At 52.6% G+C, this 20,862-nt stretch overlaps 1 protein-coding gene across 2 annotated transcripts; it reads left to right on the top strand.

Moving 5' to 3' along the window:
* The first annotated feature begins 12,283 nt into the window (after nt 1–12,283).
* Nucleotides 12,284–20,840, top strand: ZYX (zyxin). Of its 2 annotated transcripts, XM_081102498.1 has the most exons (10): nt 12,289–12,895; nt 13,327–13,526; nt 13,675–13,767; nt 13,866–13,941; nt 14,287–14,390; nt 17,793–17,913; nt 18,044–18,213; nt 18,346–18,524; nt 19,594–19,714; nt 20,227–20,840. In XM_081102498.1, exons 1-10 carry the CDS (start codon nt 12,688–12,690, stop codon nt 20,329–20,331), a joined length of 1,377 nt encoding a protein of 458 aa, XP_080958624.1. In that variant the 5' UTR covers nt 12,289–12,687; the 3' UTR covers nt 20,332–20,840. The 2 variants fall into 2 exon arrangements, with proteins under 2 accessions (XP_080958623.1, XP_080958624.1); XM_081102497.1 differs by having other exon boundaries at nt 12,284–12,895; nt 13,866–14,390.
* The last annotated feature ends 22 nt before the right edge of the window (nt 20,841–20,862 follow it).

Below are 20,862 nucleotides of genomic sequence, written 5' to 3' on the forward strand. Positions count from 1 at the left end.
TTTCATTTGTTTTTAAATATTAGGGTCATTTGGTTTAGGAAATTTTATTTAATGCACATTCTTTCACTCTGGCCTTTCTTTTAGGGTGGGGCCATAAGCTGAAGAGAGAGATGACTCTATCTACATTCCTAAATTTTGAAATGGAAAAGTGATGATTTTTCCTCAGGGTGACTTCTAGTCCTGCTATAGGTCTTGGGTGCAGTTATAAGCTACTGATGACAGAAGTGTCTCAGTTCCTACTTGTCAAAGTCTAGGCATTGCATCAGAATCTCTGTGTCTGGGGGTGACAGGGAGGTGGCTCAGGCTGCTCCCAAGTTCAGTCAGCTTGGGGGCAGCTCTTCAGAGTTCAAAAAGGCACTATTTGCTTAAGCAGCCAGAAATTGGTATGCTGATACTGGAGAACCTTGGGAAAGGGTTGGAGGCATACATGGAATATAGCATGGGGTCTGGGCAGAAATCAGAAGAGTCTGAGAACAAGTAGTGATGGAAGTCTGTATTTCTTCCGTGGGATACTTTCCTTAACTGCCAGTAAACAAGAAGATAAAGAATGGAGCTTTGCCGAAACTGGTTTGGCTCAGTGGATAGAGCGTCGGCCTGCGGACTGAGGGGTCCCAGGTTCGATTCCGGTCAGGGGCATGTGCCTGGGTTGCGGGCACATCCCTAGTAGATGTGCATGAGGCAGCTGATCGATGTTTCTCTCTCATCGATGTTTCTGACTCTCTGTCTCTCTCCCTTCCTCTCTGTAAAAAATCAATAAAATATATTTTAAAAAAAAGAAAGAATGGAGCTTGGGGGGCTGGGTTATTAACACGTGGGGGCAGACTGAGAGCTAAGTCATGGATGGGTGGGAAGTTGGTAGTGTGTAAATTGTATTTCCACAGAGGAAGTACCACAGAATCTGTGCAGGTCTATGGAGTTCGCTTCCTCATTCTGTCCCTCACCCCCACCTTCCCTGGATTCCCTCAGTAATCAATAGATGTGGGTTCTAGCCATCATGCTGAGGCAGGGCCTTTCCTGGGCACAGCAAGTTTGCTGAGGAAGAAAGAACATCTCAGGACAGCTAGTTGTAAAGGAAGACACGTTCCATAGCAGAAGTTCTCTGGTTCCAGGGTTGGTGGTGAGGACAAAAGGCCTTATTTGACCAATCTCTGATCTGTTGGGCTCTGTGGAAGATAACAGTTTTTAGACCAACATAGGTCAACGCTCATTTGACTTTTAGATGAAGTTTGAAACCTTTGCAAAATATTAGGGATCTAAGGTGAGCTTATTGCAATGCGTAGTGAGATAAAGAAGCTTGGCAGCATGGGCAATAGTGGTGACCCCTCTTCTCCACCCACCCCCTGTGGTGCACTCCCCAGAGACACACAGGCAGGTCAGCATCACTGAATGCATACTTCCCAGGATCCTGTGGCTCTATTCAACAGAGGAGAGAGCCCAAATAAATGTTTGCCGGTGACTCTAATCAAGTCTATTGTTTAGATTATCAAGGGAATGCATTTGTCTTTTCTTTGAAAAGCAGGTCTGTAGGCAAGTCTGGAAGAGAGTCACTTCAGATTTGGGGGTTCCACCCAAACATCTGATGCGGAAGTCCAGGCCAGAGGTTCTGGGCTAATGGGATCCCACATCCTTCTCAGAGAAGGGGAGAGTTGGGTCCAGAGGGCCTGGAACAACGTCCTTGTCAGGCCCCAAAGCATAGTCAGGGCCTCGAGGTGCCATCATCAGGTCACAGGCAGCAGCAGACCAGGCAGGATGCCAGGACCAAGGAAGCAGGCCCTGGCAACCATGAGTCGGAGGCCAGGTAAGCAATAAAAACGGAGTTCATCAATCCCGGAGAGCAGGAGCAGATGGGATCATCAGAGGTCAAGCGAGTACTCAGCGCTCACAAATCCCAGAGCCACTGATGGAGAAAGGGAAAAATCAAATAGGTAATACCAGACAATTGCTTCTTCCAGACTCAATGACCCTGTCAATTTTATACTCGCCAGGACTAGTGACAACATGGACTTGGGAGGCTTGTTTTTGAGCATCCAGATAGCTGCCTGGCTAGTGTTTAGGAACTCAGAGTTGAGGGGCAGTTGATGTCACATCATGGTTCTAGAGCAGGGGTGGGCAAACTTTTTGACTCGAGGGCCACAATGGGTTCTTAAACTGGACCGGAGGGCCAGAACAAAAGCATGGATGGAGTGTTTGTGTGAACTAATATAAATTCAAAGTAAACATCATTACATAAAAGGGTACGGTCTTTTTTTTTTTTTTAGTTTTATTCATTTCAAACAGGCCAGATCTGGCCCGCGGGCCGTAGTTTGCCCACGGCTGTTCTAGAGTCTTCTTTTTTTAAAAAATATTTTTTTATTGATGTCAGAGAGGAAGAAAGAGATAGAAACATCAATGGTGAGAAAGAATCATTGATCAGCTGCCCTCTGCATGCCCCCCACTGGGGATTGAGCCCACAACCCGGGCACGTGCTCCTAACCGGAATCGAACCCGGGACCCTTCAGTCAGCAGACTGACACTCTATGCATTGAGCCAAACCAACTAGGGCTCTGGAGTCTTCTTACCTCCTGTGTTGAGGCCCCTATACTCCACCTTTATGGCCAGTTCCTCCAAGAGAGAGACCCTGCCTTGTGCGTGCATATAAGGCATCCTCCCCTGGTCCTGCTTCTGAATCACAGCCTGGTGGCTGATGCTCTGTTACTACCTGCCAGACTTTCCTGTCACTGGGTGCTAGCTGACAGCCTACCTCTCAAATTCCTGACTATACCTCAATGTTGGGGTCCCCATCCCTGTGTCTTTCCTCGCTTGGATTCCTCTTACAAATGCCTTCTTGGATGAGGATCTGTTTTTCCTGCAAAGTCTTTTCTGCTTTCCTGCAACTGGTCCTCATCCGAAATAGTGTTCAATGCATACTGGGTTCGTGGAGCTCCAGGTTTCAGCCCTTGCCATTCTGCCATCATTCCACAAGCCAACCAAGTCCAGAGAGGGCAGCAGAGGCATTTTCCTGACAATGTAAGGGCAAAGGTTATACAGGGCACTAAGTATAGATCACCGAGTATTAGGACTGGAGGAAAACTTAGAAGTTGAGTTCATTGCTGTACTTTCACAGACAAGGAACATTATTCGTCTCTCGTGTTTTTATAGTCACATGGCTAGTAAATGGCTTTACTGCAACCCAAATTCAGGTCTTCTCTTTCTAGCATTCTTTCCCCTACCCTAGCAGGCTTCCCTAAATCTATGTTGGATTATTTTTCTGAGTTTTATTATAATACTAAATACTGTTGAAATATGCTCATCACAAAGCCTGTCAAACTTGCAGGCCACATGCATGCCCTAACTGGTTTGGCTCGGTGGATAGAGCTTCGGCCTGCAGACTCAAGGGTCCCCGGTTCGATTCCAGTCAAGGGCATGTACCTTGGTTTCGGGCACATACCCAGTAGGGAGTGGGCAGGAGGCAGCTGATTGATGTTTCTCTCTCACTGATGTTTCTCTCTATCCCTCTCCCTTTCTCTCTGTAAAAAAATCAATAAAATATATTTTAAAATCCTATATAATAAAGAGGGAATATGCAGATTGACTGTCACCCCATCACAAAGCTGGTGGCACCCACAGCAGAAGGGGGGAGGGGTCCGTAATACAAGATGGTTGCACGCACAGCAGAGGCTGAGTTCCCGTAATGAGCCTTAATGAGCAATCAGCAGGGACCTGAGGCTGCAACCCCCCTCCTCGTGGGGCTTGACAGGGGACCTCAGGTTGTGCCCCCCAACCTGGTGCCAGGCCAGAAACCTCAGGTCATGCCCCCTGCCCTGGTGCCAGGCTGGGGGACCTCAGGCCGCACCCCCCCCCCCACCTGACAGGGCTTGACAAGTGAGGCCGCGCCTCCCCACCCAGCGGGGCTTGATGGGGGACCTCAAGGTGAGCCCCCTGCCCCAGCACCAGGCCGAGGGCCTCAGGCTGCACCCCTCATCCGGCAGGGCTTGACAAGTGTGGGACCGGTCGGGTCTGGATCTAGCCCAATGGGGGTGGAGCCTGCTGGATCTGGGTCTCGTGCAATTTCAAGGCACACGTGGGTGGGTGAGGACTTGATTCTGGGTCCTGTGGTGTTCCCCAGACTCTGACAGGAGGAAGATTTTAATATACATTTTACTAATTTTCTTTCATCTCTGACACTTCCATTATAGAGAAAGGGCAAATAGCAATATTAAAATATTTCCTCTAATTCCCTTTTAATGTGCACGAATTTTGTGCATTGGACCACTAGTGTGTATGTGTATGTATGTGTGTGTGTGTGTGTGTGTGTGTGTATATAAAATAAATGAGGCATGCAGTGTTTGACAAGCTTGAGATGAATCAGTTCCTTTTGGATAAAATGAGGCAAAAAGAACTTTATTCTACATGGGTACACTGCATGCTAGGTGTTGTTACAGCAATAAAATGAAAAAGAAAGGAACATTATCCAATTTAGGCATTCTAGAGATAACTGTTCATTTGCTCTTTGTGTTTAAGGATGGGTGGGTGTGTAATGCTAATCATCGTGTATATGTTCAGGCCATTCTTTGGTGAAGGTATTTTCACAGTGATAAGCTGACAGGGACGAAGCTTTTATGCTGCTGGGTGCTGGTCAGCCAACCACTTGAGGGCTGTTGGCTCACTGAGTCAATCATGATTGTTTTGCCAGTGGGCAGCAGACCCATCCAGATGGCAAAGTCCAAAAGAAACTGGAAATTTTGACCTTCAGGTGGTGTGTACATGTTGCTCTCAAGTAAAAAAACCCATTTTAGTTTGGCTGGTGTGGTTCAGTGGTTGAGCGCTGATCTGGGAAACAAGAGGTCACAGGTTCGATGCCCTGTCAGGGCACATGCCTGGGTTGCAGGTTGATCCCCAGTAGCAGGTGTGCAGGAGGGAGCTGATCCATGATTCTCTCTCATCATTGATGATTCTATCTCTCATCATTGATGGTTTATCAGTCACCTTAAGAAGCCTGACAAATTTAAAACTGCAGACAATCAAAAATTCAGATATAGATAATGTGATGGCTATAGGTAGCAGAGTTAAATTTTATTACTGATGAGGGAAAGCTGTGTTGAGCGAGGGGGCGCAAGCAATTTCTGCATTCTCTGATGGGGGTTAGAATTTGGCATTTGATCTTTCAAAATATTGATTACATGTTGACATGATAATATTTTGGATATGGTAGGTTAACATATATTATTAAAATTAATGGCACCTGTTTCTTTTTTAGTTTCTTTTGAAATCAGATAAGTGGCTTACATCATATCTCCTTTGTCAGTGTTGGTTTAGGCCCTAAACTGCGGCCCCTTGAGTGTGGCTCTTACACAAAATACCACGTGTGGGTGCGCACATACAGTGCAATTAAAACTTCATGGTCACACTCAAGGGGCCGCATGTGACTTGCGAGCCGCAGTTTGCCGACCACTGGTTTAGGGTATCATCATGGGGATAGTGGCTGAAGTCGAGCAAAATCCTGGGAAGTGAGAAGTTCAAGGAACAGAGAGGTAGGTGGGGGAGGAAGGATCATCTTATTGAAATCACTAAGAATTAAGCAAAGTCACTTGGGAGAGAGGGCCAGTGAGCTAGGACATACAATGTTCTGAAAATGAGGGTGGGTGACTCAGGGCAATAGATGGTGATCCATGGACAGGCAGCAGCTGGTATAGTTTGATGACGGGCTGCTCAAAGCTGGAGATTTTAGGGAGTAGAGGAGACTAGCGTGGAAGTAGTAACACGGATTAGAAAGGATATCTGTTCCGCCTCCAGGGCTGTGGGAGGAAAATGTACTGCCACTTGAGAAGACTATAAGGGAGGCGTATCCTCAGAGGTGATCCGTGTGAGAGCAGCAGGAGAGAGATGCTGGAGGAAGAGGAATGTTTGATGACAGTGGTCTATGAGCTCCGGAGAACACCTGCACTGGTTTCAGGAGTTGGACAAGATGTGGCGGGAGCTGGGAATCTGAGGCTTCATAAGGTGACTGACATCTGGGGTTAGAGGGCTTCATGCAATCAGTGCTGGTGGTCTGCAGGCAGAGCAAATGCAGGCAAGATGGTGAGTGTAGGAGGTTTCGGGGGGAGGAGGTGTCCTTGCTTCACTCCTGTTGGGAGGAGACTTGGAGGCCTGGGGTCTCCTTATTCCGAGAGTCCCGCCTCCCTCTTCCACCTGTCCATCAAATGCTGTAAACCATTAAAGCCCATCTCGGCTCTTTTAACTTCCCATGCAATAATGGATAGGTGATTTTTTTCAGCCAACTCAAATTCATACTCCAAGGCAGATAACTCACACATGCAGATCTTCAGCACAGTTCTTCTCTGCTCCAAACCCAGATAGCTCACTGTCTCCCATACACTCTCTCATTCTTGGCACGTTCAAAACAAAGCACTGCCTTACTCCCAAACCTGCAACCTCTCAGTCTAGCGCGCCGTACTCCAGGTAGGTAGCAGCTGGGGGCTGAGCTGAGTGCATGATGTCTCCCCTACAGCCCCCACTCCCACTCTGAATTCAACTCGTCACTAGATTCTGTTGATGATTCCATGTCCTAAACACCCTAAAATCTATCCACTTTTGTCCCTCTCCATCACCTCCCCCTTCGCATCTAAAGCTCTACAATAGCCTCTTAATAGGTCTGTCTGCATCTGAACTGAACCCTACCGTTATTCTCCATATTGCCCCTAGGGTGAGACTTTTCAAAACTCCCAAGTATTTTCATGCCACTCTTTTCAACCTAAAACTCTGCCATGGCTCCCCACTGCTCTCAGGACAAAGTCAAGACTTTACACATGGTCGGCATCTCTGCACAGCCCCCTCCCCAGCTCTCTGGCAGCCCGGGCTTGCACCTCCCTCTCGGTCACCCAGGTCATGCTTGCCTTCCTTTTTGCTTACATGTGATTATGGCTGTGCTCACAGCCATCACACGGCTTTGCACATGCTGTTCTCTCTACATGGAATGCTTTCCCCTCCCACTTTGCCCAGTTAATGCCTACGCATCTTTCAGATCCTTTCCTTGAGCTCCACTAGGTCCCATCCCAATATGCACTTCATCACATGCATTGTGTATCTTCACCTGAGGTGCTTGTAATAGGCAGTTTTACATTTGTTTATGACTGATTCATATTTATGTCCCTTTGTAGGCTCCCTAAGGTCATAGACCCTCCCTGAGGGCTGGGATCATTTCTGTTTTTGCTCAATATTATTATCCCTCGCACCAGAAAAAGTATCCTGTACATAGTAGGTGCTCAATAAATGCTTAGTGAATAAACTAATGATGCAAGCTGACTCAAAAGCCATTTAACTTTACAGAACACAGGGCCTCCTTTGATCTAGAATGAGAGTTCAATGATTCTGGGACTCAGCTGCACTCAGCGAATATGTACAGGCCCTGGCTGTGTGGCAGGCGCTGTGCTCGGCCTCCTGTGCTATGCCACTACTGAGCACACAACAGTAACTCTGCTGGAACTGGGTAGGTTGCTCTGTGGCATTAATGTCCTCTGGTAGCATCACACTTGGGTATAAGGCCTGTCTCCCAGCTGCTCAAGCATGTTGAGAAGTTAAGTAGAAAGACATGTGGTCTTCTGGGTAGATCCTCATCCCTCTTTCTGAGACCCGGTACCCATTTGCCACATCCATCACACCTCTGGGTGGCAGGAAGGGGTGCCTGAGTTCTGAGGTTTGCTCAGGAGCACCCACTTCCTGTGTTAGGTGATTCTTATTAAAGGGAGTGGAAGTGGCAGGAGCCACTAGAGAAACATACTTCTAATTTCAAGCAGCTAGATTATCTGAAGATCTTTACCACCATCACCCTCCCTCCTTGAAATGTTTACTTCCCCTAGTGACTTGGCTATTTTCAGTGACAAACACAGGAGCTCCTAAGCCAGGCACTCTCTAATTTTGGCTTCCCCTGGGTTCAGGAGAAAGAAGGCAAAAGGTAGCAGATGCTTTGCTAGTGGCTGCCTCAGTGCCAGCAACCTGCCTGTGCTACGGCTGGTGCCCTGGGTCTCTGTTCCTGTCTGCCCTTCCCCACTCCCTCCGCTGCTAACTCTCGGCCATCTGACCATCTGCCTTGCTCTGCTCCCTGCAGTCACCACACATTGCTACCTTGCTGACACTTGCAGTGCTTTTGGGTGCCCATCTGGCTCAGACCTTGGGAGGTATGGACCCCTCCCTTCTACCGCTCCTCTGATGCCCCGTGCAGGCTCTGCCCACTGCTGCCTGGACTTGGTGGGACAATAATAATGATTTCTAAATGGCGAGAAGGCCACCAGCTATTGTAATTGGTGTAGCCACACCGAGCCAGCACTATTGGGTGCGTGGAAGTTTTTTTCTAATCTTAACATCTTATTATATTAAAATATCTATGTAAGTGTTTTTTGACTCTAAATGGAGGTTTCTCAAAAGGCATATTAATTATACCCAGAGTGCCTAAAATACGAAGTTATTGGTAAGTCCTGGTTGAACTGAGGCTGGGGAGTGGAGTGGAAAAGGGCACAGAAGATGATGTGCTGACGTCAGCCCACCTGGAAGAAAGGAGGAAAAAAGGCCATTTGTGGTTATCAGTCCATCCCCTCCCTCGGGGCTGGGGCTGGGGTGGCCCAGGGGCAGAGCAGGAAGCTGCTCTTCCTTGGCTTTGCCACAAAGATTCCTGGGTATCTCGCTGGGTGGCTCCCCCTCCACTGTGTGTGTAGCCCCACCCGTGAGAGAGCCTTTTGTCCTGACAAGCAATGCAAGTGGTGCTAGGTAGGGAGTAAATTTGGGAGAAAGTGGAAAAGAAAAAGCTCTGATATTAGGAAAAAAGAGACGATGGCTCTGTCATTTTTCTTTCTTTTCCTTTTTATAAATTATAAAAGTTTACATGTTCATGGGGAAAAGTCAACAGTTATAAATAAAAGCTTCCTGCCTTCTCCAATTCTATACCCCACACCAACCACTTTCATTTATTTTTATTTATGTTTGTTAATCCTCACCCAAGGATAATTTTTTCCATTTCAGAGAGAGTGGGAGGGTGGGGGCAGGAGAGAGAAACATCTACTTGAGAGAGACACATTGATTGGTTGCCTCCTGCACATGCCCCTACCACCGTGGTGTATCCAACCTGCAACCCATGTACTGTACATGCCCTTGACCAGGAATTGAACCCTTGACCCTTAGGTGTGCGGGCTGATGCTCTAACCATTGAACACACCAGCCATGGCACCAACCATTTTTAACAATACTTGGAGAAGCCTTCTGGAAAACTTATACTATACAAAACTCTCTCTCTCTCTTTCTCTCCCCTCTATCTTTTCTCTATATAAACACACACACACACACACACAGGTAAAGAGACAGACAGAATTTGATGTTGTCATGTAATGGAAGAAGAAAATGGTGGTTGAAGGACTTAGAGTTGGGAATGGACTTGAAGCTGAACTGAAGAGGTTGTTGATGATATACCAGACTGGGGCTCCTGAAGGGAAGAAGTGAAGACTGGCAAGGATGTAAGTGGGGAGCAGGGGTGTCTTCAAATAAAATATTTGCATTACAAAAATTTTCTTCTGCAGTTTCAGAGGTGAAAAATGCAATAGCTAATTGGTCTCAAGTTCCTTAACTGAAAAATGGGATCATAATGTACATTCCTTATAGGTTTGTTGTGAGGATTAAATGGGGCCTTTTTGCTTACAGTGTTTAGTATTGTGCCTAGGGCCATGTGCTAAGCTTTATTACAATGAGTGCTATTATTGCTGATGTTATGGTGGTTGCTGTTGCTAGAGTGCCTAGCACAGTGCCTGCACAAAATTGACCCTCTGGCCATCTGCAGCCAGTATACAGAAAGAACCTGATAGCATCTCTCTTCATTTTAGAAAATTCTTTTTTCCCCACTGCCTTTGTTCCTTTTCTTTTTTTTTTCTTGGCTGCTTCTAATTGCTTACTTTATGTTGTATGACCCTTGAAGAAAACTTTCTGGTACCTGGTGGACATAAATTCTCAGAGGCCTGTAGGGATGTTTTAGGTAGCAAAGGTTCCTGCACATGTTTTTACTTCCTCTTCTTGCTTGGCCCAAGCTGTTAGAAATGATTAGGTGGGAACATCTGTGTACTTGCTATCCTTTATACATTCTACCTGAGGTCAATTAGAATTGTTTACTTAAGAAAAATTCCTAAGAATCATTAGGGCCACTCCCTGATTGCCAGGTGCCTTTTAATAGCATTGACCCTGCAGCTCCGCTAGAGACATTCTGGCCTAGCAAACCTGTGCGGGGATACTCTGTGTGTTTCTACTTGTATTTAGAATGGCTGGCTGGAAACTCAGCTTTAATATTCTGCATCCCAAATGTGTTTTTTTTTAAATTGTCAGTACAAATAAGACTGCCTACGCACTCTTCTATTCTTGATTTATAAATAGGTTCAGCTGCCTAGCAATTAAACATACTATATTTTTGCACATGCACATTCCTTAAGGAGACATTTAGACTGTAAATGGCTTTTCCTCTTGTGACACTATCTGGAAACCATCTTCCTAACTTTTCCCCAACAAGTGGGTATATTTTGAAGGATTGGCAAGGAGACTTTTGGTCTGTAAAGCCCAAGTCACCATTTCCAATCTGCACAGAAATCCGGCATCAAATTTCTAGCCTATCTTCATAGGGACAAGCCCAGGACCAGCTGATACCTGCACGACGTGCTTTACATCATACGTGGCCACACATGCTTATGGCAGTGTGAAACACCTGTGACCAAGACAATGAGACACCAGAGAAAAGACCGATCAGTGGGTTCTGAGAAGGAGACGAAGATGTAGTGTTAGGCGTAATTAAGTATTTGATAAGGTTGAAGGAAGAGGCAGGCATTGGACACCCTAAGGCCCAGGAGACTGGCTTGGCAACTCAGAAGAGAACATACGGAATAACGCTCTTAGGTTAACCTGTCAGAATTTCCATTCTGGGCAGAACTGGGACTTGAATAATAATACCAAGTATTATATAACACTTCAGATATTGAATTTCATTTATTTCTCCACTTAATGCAATAAAGTAAGTAGATTAAATATCACCACTCTTTTACACACGGAGAAAATGAAGCGGAGAGGATGGACACTCAAGCTAGTCTCTGCACCCGACCTCACTCTGCGTTCCTGTCTCCAGTGATGCTTCACCTGACACCAGGGTGTAGGGAAGTGAGCTCTGCTGACATTAGAGCCTTCGAGGCAGCAGTTCTGGCCTAGACTTTCCTTGGGACTGGCCGGGTGTGACCGCGGGCCCCTCTCTAGAGCTCCCAGCCTGATTCCTTCTGGTAAATGTCAGGGGTGGGTCTGGACGATCTCTCCAGCAGAGCCCAGATGCTCCTTGACAATAGGCTGTAGCCGGTTTGAAGGGCCAAGGAACTGGAAACAGAGTAGGGCATGCGCAAGGGAACTGCCTTAGAAGGCAGAGAAAAGGCAGCACCCGGGGGTGATATATTGGATTTACAAGCTGAGAGGCCAAATGACTCCATAGTTTGTAAGTAGTGAGTGTGCAAGAATTCAAGCGGCAGTTTGGTTAGTTTCAGTGTTCAATGAACCCAGGTCTGTCTTTTTTTCGTAGCCTGGAGCTCAGTCCAAGGCAGAGGAATCCGGTCGGACCAGTGGGGGGCTCCACCGAGCGAAGTCTCCGAATCTCCCCAGGGCCACCCGGCTGCCCAAAGGCTCCTCGAGGGGTCACTGCGGGCGCTGAAAAACTGTCGAAGACGTTTCACCCGCGTCCACGCTCTTCCTTCCTGGCTGGCCGCCCCCGCCTCCGCTCCCCCCAACCCCCATTCCCGGGGTCCTAGGTCCCCGCCTCTCCCTCCTGCAAATCTTAACAGAGAGATCTGCAGGCGGGGACGCGGGGATGCGAATTCCTAGAAGCCTCAAGGGGCTGCCCAGGAGGTGCGTGCACACACACACTCCCACCCACCCAGGTCACAGAAGGGCCTGGGTGGAGGGTGTGGGAAGGGAGAACGCCCACTCACCATCTCCGTCCACCCTGGAGCCCAGTTTTATCCTAGTCTTGCCAATCCCCGGAGAGGATTTGGGGCGCGGGGCTGGCAGCGGTGTGGGGAGGTAGCGGGCGCAGGTAGCCGGGGCCGGGAGAGGAGGCGGCTGAGTCGGGGTGGAGCGCAAAGGGGCTGCTTCGGCACCTCGGAGACACCCGACTGACCTCGCCGGCATATCCCGGAGTGGGGACGGTGAGTCAGACCTCGGGCACCGCGGGTCGGGCCTGGAGGGGGGCAAGTCAGGAAATGACATCAGAGGCTTGTGCTCGGGGAGGGGTGGTCCTCGGCGGGCCGAGCGGCGGGGGCGGGGGCCGGCGCGGGAGGACCTTGACGGAGGCTGTGGCCCGGGGGCAAGACCTGGGCCCCTTCCTGGGGGAGTTTCCTGCCGCGTCGGCCCTCCCGCTCTCCCCGCCCCCCTCTCCGGGCCGCTCCTTGTATGGTCTGGGCGCCGCGCTCTCCCCGCCCCTCTCTCCTCCCCCTGCTCCGCGTCCCTCCCCCGCCAGGATAGAGGCGGCTCGGGACCAGGACGCAGAGTCCGCGGACCCGGCTTCCCAGGCGGCCACGGAGACGCGGCGCGCACGCTCCGGCCCGCGGTGAGGAGCGGGGAGCCGCACGCGGGGAGGGCACGCGGGGACGCCCTCCGCCCGGCTTGGCGCCGCAGAACCCGGCCCCCCACGCCCAGCAGCCCGGCCTGGCCATGGCGGCCCCCCGCCCGTCTCCCGCGATCTCGGTCTCGGTCTCGGCTCCGGCTTTTTACGCCCCGCAGAAGAAGTTCGCCCCGGTGGTGGCCCCGAAGCCCAAAGTGAATCCTTTCCGGCCCGGGGACAGCGAGCCACTGCCGGCCGCCGGGGCCCAGCGCGCACAGATGGGCCGGGTGGGCGAGATTCCGCCGCCGCCCCCGGAAGGTATGCGGCCGGGCTGGGGGCTGGTCTAGGGCGGGCGCCGCGCTGGGGGCAGTGGCGTCGGGGTTGGGGGTGTTTGGAAAGGTTGCCGCGGAGGGGGCTGGGCGCAGCCACCCTGTCCCGAGCAGATGTTCTTACCTCATCGCGGAGCTCGTGGCTGGGAGCCAGGGCTCCTGGGACCGGTCCAAGTCCCCGCCTGGGGGTGGGAGGTGGGAATGTGGGGCACGAATCTTGCCTCCGGGTCCGTTTTCCGAAGTGTAACGGGAGCTGCACCACTCCTGCGCGGAGCCCCCATGCTCCCCCGTTTCCTTCCCGCGCGCCCCGGGACCCTTGAGAGTTCTTGGCTGAGGGGTTAGGGCTGTGGAAGGAGGGGAACTTAGGGAATGGGGTAGAGGGGCGCCTGCTGACTGCCCTCTTTCTCCTTCCTACCCCAGACCTTCCCTTACCACCTCCTCCCCTCCTTGGGGATGGCGAGGACACGGAGGGCACCCTGGGAGGTGCCTTCCCGCCTCCCCCGCCCCCGATCGAGGAGCCTTTTCCCCCTGCACCTCTGGAGGAGGAGATCTTCCCCTCCCCACCGCCTCCACTGGAGGAGGAGGGGGGCCCTGAAGCTCCCATCCCGCTCCCACCACAGGTACGGGGTCTGGGAGGGGCAGCTAAACCGGGACCTCCTCCCCAACCCCCCAGGAAGGAGAGGAGGGTCCTTTCTGACCTCCTCCGCACCTCCCCCCTGATGGGGGAAAGGAGGACTGGGATGGGTGTTCTGACCCTTGACCTTCTAGCCCAGGGAGAAGGTGAGCAGTATTGATCTGGAGATAGACTCTTTGTCCTCACTGCTGGATGACATGACCAGGAATGATCCCTTCAAAGCCCGGGTAAGGAACTGGAGAGGAGGAAAGGAGTGGGGACCGAACTGGGGAGGGCTGCACCCTCCTCCAACCACACTTCTCTCCCTCTCCCCCTCCCCTTGCAGGTATCATCTGGATATGTACCCCCACCCGTCTCCACTCCATTCATTTCCAAGACCAGTACTAAGCCTGCAGCTGCAGGCACAGCACCCCTGCCTCCTTGGAAGGCCCCTTCTAGTTCCCAGCCTGTGTCCCAGGCTCAGCCTCAGCCTCCGAGCCAGGCACAGTTCCATGTGCAGCCCCAACCCCAGCCCCAGGCCAAGCCTCAGGTCCAGCTCCATGTCCAGCCCCAGCCCCAGCCTGTGCCTTTGGCTAACAGTCAGCCTCGAGGTCCCCCAGCCCCACCTCCAGCCCCTAAGTTTTCTCCAGTGGCTCCCAAGTTTACTCCTGTGGCTTCCAAGTTCAGCCCTGGAGCCCCAGGTGGACCTGGGCCACAGCCCAATCAAAAGTTAGGGCCCCCTCAAGCTCCCTCTTCCACTGGCACAGGCTCCCCTCAGCCCCCCAGCTTCACCTATGCTCAGCAACGGGAGAAGCCCCGTGTGCAGGAGAAGCAGCACCCAGTGCCCACACCGGCTCAAAATCAAAACCAGGTGAGGCAGGATGGGAGGACCAGGCTGAGACATGGGAGCTGGGGACAGGGGATACGTCAGGAGCCAGAGAATGAGGGCAAAGATGAGTGGGTGGGGATGATGGGATAGGAATTTCCAGCCTCTAGGGTTGGACTGGTGGGGGGGCTGGGTGTGGCCTGATTGGGAGTGGGAGCAGCACAGGCTCTGAATTAGGTGGAGGGTTTGGTGGACCATCCCTTCCCCATTCCCCAGGATGTTAGAGGGGAGGATGACCTCATCACCAGTCCAACCCTGGTTCTTCCCCCTTCTTGGATTCTTGAGTTAATCTCTCTTTCTCTGAGCACTCTCACTGCCTGGGGGTGATAAGAGTGGCTGCACTGGCTGAGCCAGCATCTGCTGTGTGCCAGGCACTGTGCTCTGTGCTCAGGATGGAAGAGATCTCTCAAAGAGGTTAAGCCTGAGGGAGTCAGCTGGACCTGGGATAGAATTCCCAGCTCCCATCTCACAAAATCCTAGGCTAGTGAGGTGAACTTTGAGCCTGTTTCTGTCCTTGAAATAACATTATCCACCCCATACAATGGTTGTAAAGATCAAGGGGGCTAACGCATAGAAAGTGCTGAGGGTCTTTGTCTAGCACATGAGTGCCCCAAATTGAAAAATTCGCATTCCCACCTTTTAGTTCAGGAGACAAGAGCGTCTGAGTTGAAGGGACCCTGATGGCCATCTAGTCCAACCAGCGACAGAGTAAATGGACAGCAGGAGTGTCTGTCTCTGTGTGTGCAGGCACGGGTAGTGCAGGAGGAGATGCCAAGGACCCATAAGTTGTGCAGAATTCTGTGTTACAGAAGCTCCAAACAGGGAGTCAACATGGGGTGGCCAGTTAGGAAAGGCGTCCTGGTGCTGGTGTGCTCTGAGGGATGGTCGGACTTAAGAATCCAGAGAGGAGAGTGAAGGACACTGGGGTGGGAATAGCATGAGCAAAACTCAAGGGCACAAATACACCAGAGTGTTTGGAGACTAGAAAGTAGAAGGTTCCTCTGTGAAGTTATAGAGCCACAGAGAGGTAGGTGGGAGCTCGAGGCAGCCAGTCAGATCTGGCAAGTGTGTGAGTGGGTTGGAGGACCTGTGACAGCCATGCTTTTGGAAGCTTTTGGGATAGTGTTTACAGCAGAGGTGTGTACTAGAGGTAGGAGATTAGTGACTTACGGGGTAAGAGCTGTCAAAGCAAATGCCTCTAGGACCTGGTAACTGATAAGCAGTTGGGAGGGGTAAAAAATGCCTGGGTGTGTGTGGGGGGGGAATGAATGACAGTAATGCTGACAAAATAGAGAAGTCCAGAAGGGGAAATGCTTTGGACGGGAAGAGGAGGGGTCCAGCTGTCAACATATTGAGCAACAGGCTCCAGGAGGACTTTCCTTCAGCTGGAACTGTCAGTCAGTCAGAAATGGAGGGCCGGGTTTTAGCAGAGGCCCGGGACTCAAGGTTGTCACGGGGCAGTGGTACTGAAGCAGCCCAGGGTGCTTGCACAGCAGGAGCTGCGGGCCTGAGAGGAACCTGGGTGATGCGCCCGCTGGTCAGGTGGGCGGGGAACAATGGCAGAAAAGGAGGAGCACCATGTCGGGGTGGGATCTTGGGGGACAGATGTGATGGCTGAGGAGCCCTTCGGTAGGTTTGAGGAGGATGAGGACCACAGGAAGGTCACAGATTTGACTGTTTGGAAGTCACCGAAGGCTGTGGGGTGGTCCATTTGTGCCCTTTGGTGGGGACAGTGAAAGGAGTTGTGGACTGCATGGGCACTGAGGAAACAGAGTTTCCAGAGTGGCCTGCTCTGGAGGGTTGGCAGAGATGGACTAGGGCAGGGCATGTGTGTGTGTGTGTGTGTGTGTGTGTGTGTGTGTGTGGTTTTTCATGTTAGGGGACGGGCTCAGGTATGTGTGTGAACCAAGAGGAAGAAGCTGGTGCAGGGGGGTTAGAGGTGCCTGAGAGCAGGGGCTGCTGCTCCATGGAGTCTGGAGGAGAGGGGGTGACAGCCCCCCTGCCGTGGCATCCCGGAGAGCAAGGACAGTCACCACAGTGTTTCTGTGGAGAAGAGGAACACTGCGGGAGCTGGAGCTGGCCAGCTTCCATCTTCTCAGTCATGTAGGAGGTGAGGTAATTGGTGAGAGCGAGGGGCTCGAGGGGATGGAAAGGTTTGAAACAGCTGCTGTGGGGAAGGAAGGCCACTGGGAACCCGCAGGAGCCAAAAGCCAGACAGCCGAGCTGCGGGTGACTGGGGCTGAGGTCACCAAGGGTCCTGCTGTGTTTTGTGTTTTGTGAACTCACTCTGCAGCCTCTATGCCTACTTCTGTAGCCTGAAGGCAGAAACAGGAAGCGGGTGGTGTGGCCTGGGCTAAGATTGGGCCAGATAAGTGAGGTGGCCCGGGTGGCTAGAGGGGCTGGGAAAGCCTTGTAGAAATAAGATGGTCATGGGGCCTTCTGTGTGTCTGCATCTCCAGGCAGGCACAGCTCCGGATGCAGAGGGGTGAGGGTGGTGGGGCCCAGGCTGAGGGGGGGAAGGTGGCTGTGGGAGGAGGTAGCTGGGAGACTGAGGCTCCAGGTGTTATGGGAATGAAGGCATGGGCAGGCAGAACCTTCAGTGACCACAGTCCTACATGGACTTCCCCAGTAACAGAAGACCAACCAGCGTTCCTATTGAAGCGTCTCATGGTAATGCTGGTGGAGTCAGACAGTGCCTGTGGCGCTTCCTCCTGGTACTTGTCGGGGTCCCTGCAGTGCCCCCTAACCTCATCCCACCCCCCTCCCTAAGCTCTCTCAGGATCCCCTAAATAGTGGGATCCCCAGTTGTAGGCTGGCCCTTCTCTGAGGCCTCCAGGGGAGGAAGTGAGGTCAGGAGGGACCCTGGACCTCTGTGTGGAGGGCTGGGGGCTGGGCGGCCACAGGTGGGTCTGGGGGTTTAACCTGTGATTCCTGCCTGTGTTGTATCCTCACGCTGACAGGGCTGCTCAGCAGCAGGCGGGACGGGTAGGTGTGTGCGTACCTGGGTGCACAGCCCATCGCGCCGACCTCTCCTGTGGGGGGCCATGTCCGAGCATGCTCTGTGGAGTTGATGCGTGGCCTGGTGTGTTCGGTGCTTCAGTAACCTGAGCTGCTGTGTGCGTGGCCTTCGTCCGCTCAGTCATTCTGGCCTGTCTGTGGCTGCCCAGGGGTGTTTGGGCAAAGGGGGTGGAAGGTCATCCCCTCCCCCTTATTCAAGTGGTACCAGGGTCTGGGAGGGGTCGTGAGGAGCTTTCAGGGTCAAATCTGAGCACCTGGGAAATGGGAGGGGAGTTAGTCCTTCCTGGAAGGAAGTGGGTAAGCTGGTTGGGGAATGTGCTTGGAGGGGGTGACCCTTTAGAGGGTTTAAAGAGAGTGTTGGGGTTTCAGGTGCGCTCCTCTGGGGCCCCAGGACCTCTGACTCTGAAGGAGGTGGAGGAGCTGGAGCAGCTGACCCAGCAGCTCATGCAGGACATGGAGCATCCTCAGAGGCAGAACGTGGCCGTCAGTGGTGAGCCCACCGCCCTCTTGCTGGGATGTCTGTCCCCCCCTTCATCACTGTGCTGGCCACTCCTGTGGCTCCACTCCCTGTTCGAGGGATCAGCTGACTCCTATTTATTTATCTTCTTTGGCCTACCCAGAATCCTGTGGCCGGTGTCAACAGCCCCTGGCACGTGCGCAGCCCGCAGTTCGAGCTCTGGGACAGCTGTTCCATATCACCTGCTTTACCTGCCACCAATGTGAGCAGCAGCTGCAAGGACAGCAGTTCTACAGCGTGGAGGGAGCACCATATTGTGAGGGCTGCTACACTGTGAGTCGGGTTTGGGGCTGAGGGCCACTCCGGGGCTCAGCGAGGGGTTGGGGTGTGGACATGTGGAGACCTGCCTTGGCAGCTGGCTGTTGGGTACAGTTCCCTGCCAATCTCCTGCTGCTCCCTCCTCAGGACACCCTGGAGAAGTGCAACACCTGTGGGCAGCCCATCACTGACCGCATGCTGAGGGCCACGGGCAAAGCCTACCACCCTCAGTGCTTCACCTGCGTGGTCTGCGCCTGCCCCCTGGAGGGCACCTCCTTCATTGTGGACCAGGCCAACCGGCCCCACTGCGTCCCTGACTACCACAAGTGAGGACCCACCACTACCTCTGGGCGCTTCTCTGGGGCCAACCATGGTTTGTCTGGGAGCCAGGCTGCCCCTCTGATCCCAAGACAGCTCCAAACCCCTGGTTTTCTGGCAACCATGTTCTATCTGTAGATGGCAGGGACGAATTCATGTGGACTAAGCCAGCGGTTCTCAACCTGTGGGTCGCGACCCCTTTGGCGGTCGAACGACCCTTTCACAGGGGTCGCCTAAGACCATCCTGCATGTCATATATTTACATTGCGATTCATAACGGTAGCAACATTACAGTTATGAAGTAGCAACGAAAATAATTTTATGGTTGGGTCACTACATGAGGAACTGTACTTTTTTTAAAGGGCCAGAAGGTTGAGAACCACTGGAGTCATTAAGCTATCCAGGAGCCTTAGACCTAGGTAGCAAGTCTTGCTCCTGGCCAGTCCCCTGGCCCGTGGCTCACTGAAGCTTCTTCTGGGTTCAGCGACATCTGCTGGACTGACTTCATTTCACACAGGCCAGGTTGTAGATGTTCCTTTGGAGGTCAGTTGTGAGGAACTCTGGTTCCCTAGAAAGTATTTACAAGGTGGCTACTTTCTCAGGCCAGCAGCAAAATCCTGTAAGGTAGCTAGAGGGCGGTACAGGGACCCCACAGAATCTGGCTCCCACCTCTGTTTGAGGTGTGCATTTTTTAGGATTGCACCTTGGGTGGCCAGGGCTTTGTGTCCCTCTGTACCTCCCAGCAGTCGGGCAGAGACACCTGCGTGGTGAGGGGTGGACTAGGGTCAGGGGTCCAGGGATGGGACCAGCAGGGCTCCGCTGGGTGTGCTTTCTGCAGGATGAATGTGACAGGGTGAGGACCTGGTGGCAGTGGGTTTGGGGCGGGTGGGGTTTTGGGAGAGGCAGGTGGCTGGTCTTAGGCCTTTCTGTTGGGCTTCCTCTACCTTGAGATGTGGGAAAGATGGGCAGAGAAGTCTGCCTGTTGCCATGCCACCGCTGTCTGCTCTCCCTGTGCTCTGGTGAGAGCGCGGGTGCCTCTTCCCACATCCTGACTTGTACCGCCTTGCTGCCCTCCAGGCAATACGCACCCAGGTGCTCTGTCTGTGCAGAGCCCATCATGCCTGAGCCTGGCAGGGAGGAGACTGTGCGAGTGGTCGCTCTGGACAAGAACTTCCACATGAAGTGCTACAAGTGTGAGGTCAGTGTCCCTGGGGCCTGAGGGCTGGGAGGTGTGGAGACATTATTCATTGGTCAGGTGGTGAGCAGTGCCAGCCTGCGGTTTTGAGGGTGGTCAGTGGCAGTGCCCAGGCCCACCCAGCCCAGATGCTCGGTCACTGCAGGAAGGGGGTTGTGGGGTTTCAGATAAACCAAGATAGGAGACTGCGCAGTGGTAGGGAAGGGTGCTATGCTTTGTGGTGACCAGGCTGGGGTCTCACTGAGACTCAGAAGAAAGGCGAGTCAGATGGAGTTGAGACATGTGAGAATGGCCCCATATCCTTTATTGGGATGGGTGCAGCTCTATCCACTGCCCATCCTCGTACTGGATGCCTAGGGGACAAAAGTGAAAGTGGGGGATGAATGGGGGTGGGGAGGCACAATGAGGATATCAGTTCAGAGCTATGAAGCACTTGGCCTTGCTAATGTAAAAGTGGGGGGGTGTGGGGTGCACAGGGGCCCTTCCCATCAGGGAGTTCTTCCACTTTCTCCTAGGACTGTGGGAAGGCTCTATCCATTGAGGCGGACGACAATGGCTGCTTCCCCCTGGATGGCCATGTGCTCTGCCGGAAGTGCCACACTGCCAGAACCCAGACCTGAGTGAGGACTGGCCCCTTCTTCACTGGGAGTTAATTCCCCATCAGCGGACCACCCACACTGAGACCACCCTGCTCCTCCACTGGCCCCGCCCCTGGGTTATTTTTTGTCTAGCCCCTCCCTCCATTCCAGACCCCACCCAGTATCCCAAGGTCCCTGACCCAGGGCCCCAACAGAACCCAAGATGCAGAGTCCGGGTTCTGGGTTTCTAGTCCCCTCTCCCATCCTGCAGGGACCTCTCACCACCCTTCAGATACCCCACCTGTGGGTCGCCAGGTTGAGCGCTGCTGCTTTCACTGCTGCACAAATGCCTCAGCTACCACCCCAACCCCCACCCCCACCCCCACTCACAGCAGCCTCTACTCTGCTTGCTGAGGGCCAAGTCCCCTGAGCCCCGGGGAGGCTGGGCTGGGCTGGGCTGGGCTGACTAGCCTGGACCTGGACGTTCCTACCTGCTACCGTGCTGCCAGGTTGTGGCTACAGCTACAAATAAAAAACCTTGTTTTCCAGAATTCTTAGCAGTTGACTCTTGTG

The sequence above is a fragment of the Myotis nattereri genome (genome assembly GCF_964212035.1).
Source record: "Myotis nattereri genome assembly, chromosome: 11".
Taxonomy (NCBI): Eukaryota; Metazoa; Chordata; class Mammalia; order Chiroptera; family Vespertilionidae; genus Myotis; species Myotis nattereri.